Source organism: Condylura cristata, unplaced genomic scaffold (assembly GCF_000260355.1).
Source record: "Condylura cristata isolate star-nosed mole 26May11 unplaced genomic scaffold, ConCri1.0 scaffold00004, whole genome shotgun sequence".
In the NCBI taxonomy this organism is placed as follows: domain Eukaryota; kingdom Metazoa; phylum Chordata; class Mammalia; order Eulipotyphla; family Talpidae; genus Condylura; species Condylura cristata.
The window spans coordinates 36,542,322-36,544,083 of record NW_004567105.1 but is presented as its reverse complement, the minus strand read 5'-3'; the positions used below and the strand labels follow the sequence as shown (position 1 = coordinate 36,544,083).

The 1,762-nt window shown below is 50.7% G+C and overlaps 1 protein-coding gene across 3 annotated transcripts in view; it reads right to left on the bottom strand.

The window, feature by feature from the left end:
• IPO8 (importin 8) overlaps positions 1 to 362 on the bottom strand; it is a 52,020-nt gene extending 51,658 nt beyond the window's left edge. For 2 of the 3 annotated variants that reach the window (XM_004675937.2, XM_012720501.1), the window contains exon 1: positions 72 to 362. In XM_004675937.2, coding sequence (XP_004675994.1) covers positions 72 to 155 — 84 coding nt within the window. In that variant the 5' untranslated portion in view covers positions 156 to 362. The remainder of the gene's footprint in view (positions 1 to 71) is intronic. The other variant, XM_012720502.1, reaches the window with a different exon arrangement.
• Positions 363 to 1,762: the final 1,400 nt, after the last annotated feature.

The window sequence follows — 1,762 nt, the reverse complement described above, 5'->3', positions numbered from 1 at the left end:
GGGCTGGGCTTGGCCAGGCTGGGCCAGGCTGGGCCAGAATCGACTCGGGGGTGCCGCAGGCCGCTGCCCACCTGGTTGAGCTCGCTCTCGGCCGCGATCCGCAGCTTCGGGTCGATGGTGCCCTTCAGCGCTTGGATGATCCGGTTGAGGTCCATCTGCACGGGTGGGGGCTCCGCGGCCCCCGGCCCAGTAGGCCAGGCGGCAGCTTTAGTTGCTCTTCGGACCCGCTCAGCCTCCTGCTCCGCGGCCCCCGCACCCCTTCACTCCCCACCCCCGCCACCGTCGCCACCTGCAGCCACTTGCTGCGCCACTCCGACTCCGCGCCCCCTGTCCGCCCTCTCTCCCCCCGACAACTCGCTCTCCATTCACCCTCTCACGACAGCCTGTGGGAGGCGGGAGAAGTAAGAGGAAGCGCTGCTTCCTTTACGGCGGCCACTTCCTCCAGGCATTAGCCCATGGCCGCTCCCTTAGGTGGCCGCCATGTTGTCGTACGAAAAGCAAATCATTTCCCCGTCATGAGCCCGCTCCATGCTGCCGTAGGGAAACGAACTGGGCTTCCTCTTCGTGAACCCGCGCTCACAGATATCACTGGCAGCCGCCATGCTGCCTTGACTGTGCTCCTGCTTCGGAGGAAACCTGCGCTCACTAACACCCCTGGAGATCGTCATGCTGCTGTACGGTAAACAGGCTCCCGCCTCCTTGCCAGTCGCAAAAAGGAGCTGGTGAGGGGTCTCTTTACATCTCGCACCAAATTAAGTTTACTTGAACAGAGCGACACTTTTTGTTAGTCCGAGCACTGTCTAGATATCACACTTGAACATATTACAGTTGAACCTGTTGAACCTGGCCCAGAGACTTTGGAACTTCGAGCTCTAGACCAGAGAGTAGAGTTCCCTTCACCTGGAGCCCTCATTCATTCATGCATTCACTCATCCACTCATCCTTTGAACATGTTAAAAATACTTTTTTAAGCCAGAGTACTGAGCGATCCTACCCCTATTATATATAAAAAAAAAAAAATGAATTCGAGGGAGGTTACTAGGGAGGAATTAATCTGCTAGTAGAATCCAATTAAACGTGAAAGACATCACAGATTAACTGTGAGACATACACCTGAGTTACTGAAAAATTTTTGAAGCGTCTCAGAGAAGTAGTGAGAGGCAAGGAGAAAGGTTGTATCGTTTGTATCCACTTTAACCGTATCTGACCACCCAAATTCAATGACATAAAAATAGTAATTAAAAAAAAAAAAAACCTAAAGGTGACAGTAGGCGAAATACATCTGAAAGTCTGATTTTTCTAGGAGTAATCAGGATGGATTGATTCAATAATAACTGGGTTCAACCAAGAGAGGAAAATGAGCTGGCAGAAAATGTGGATGCCTGCAGTTCCTAGGCTGCAGAATTATGACAATGCTCCCCCTTCCCCAAATAAATTAACCAGCAAAAAGACAAGGTCTCTTACCTGAAATGAAAGTCTTAGTGAGGGGGCCTCCATAGTGGCACAAGGACTAAAGTCTCAACTATCAAGCTATAGCTGCAGCACCATTTCAGTTCCCAGTCAGAGAGCTGACCCACATGGTGCAGTAGACCCATGTTTCACCAGATGCTATCCTCAGCAGTGTATTTCAGTAGATCTGTCTGTTCTGCTCCCCACTCTGTCTCATAAATCCTCTTACATCCCACACCTCTGGCCTACACCCCAGTTATTCTACACAAAAATAAATATTTTAAAGATCTGTCCTACTATTTCACAGCCTCCA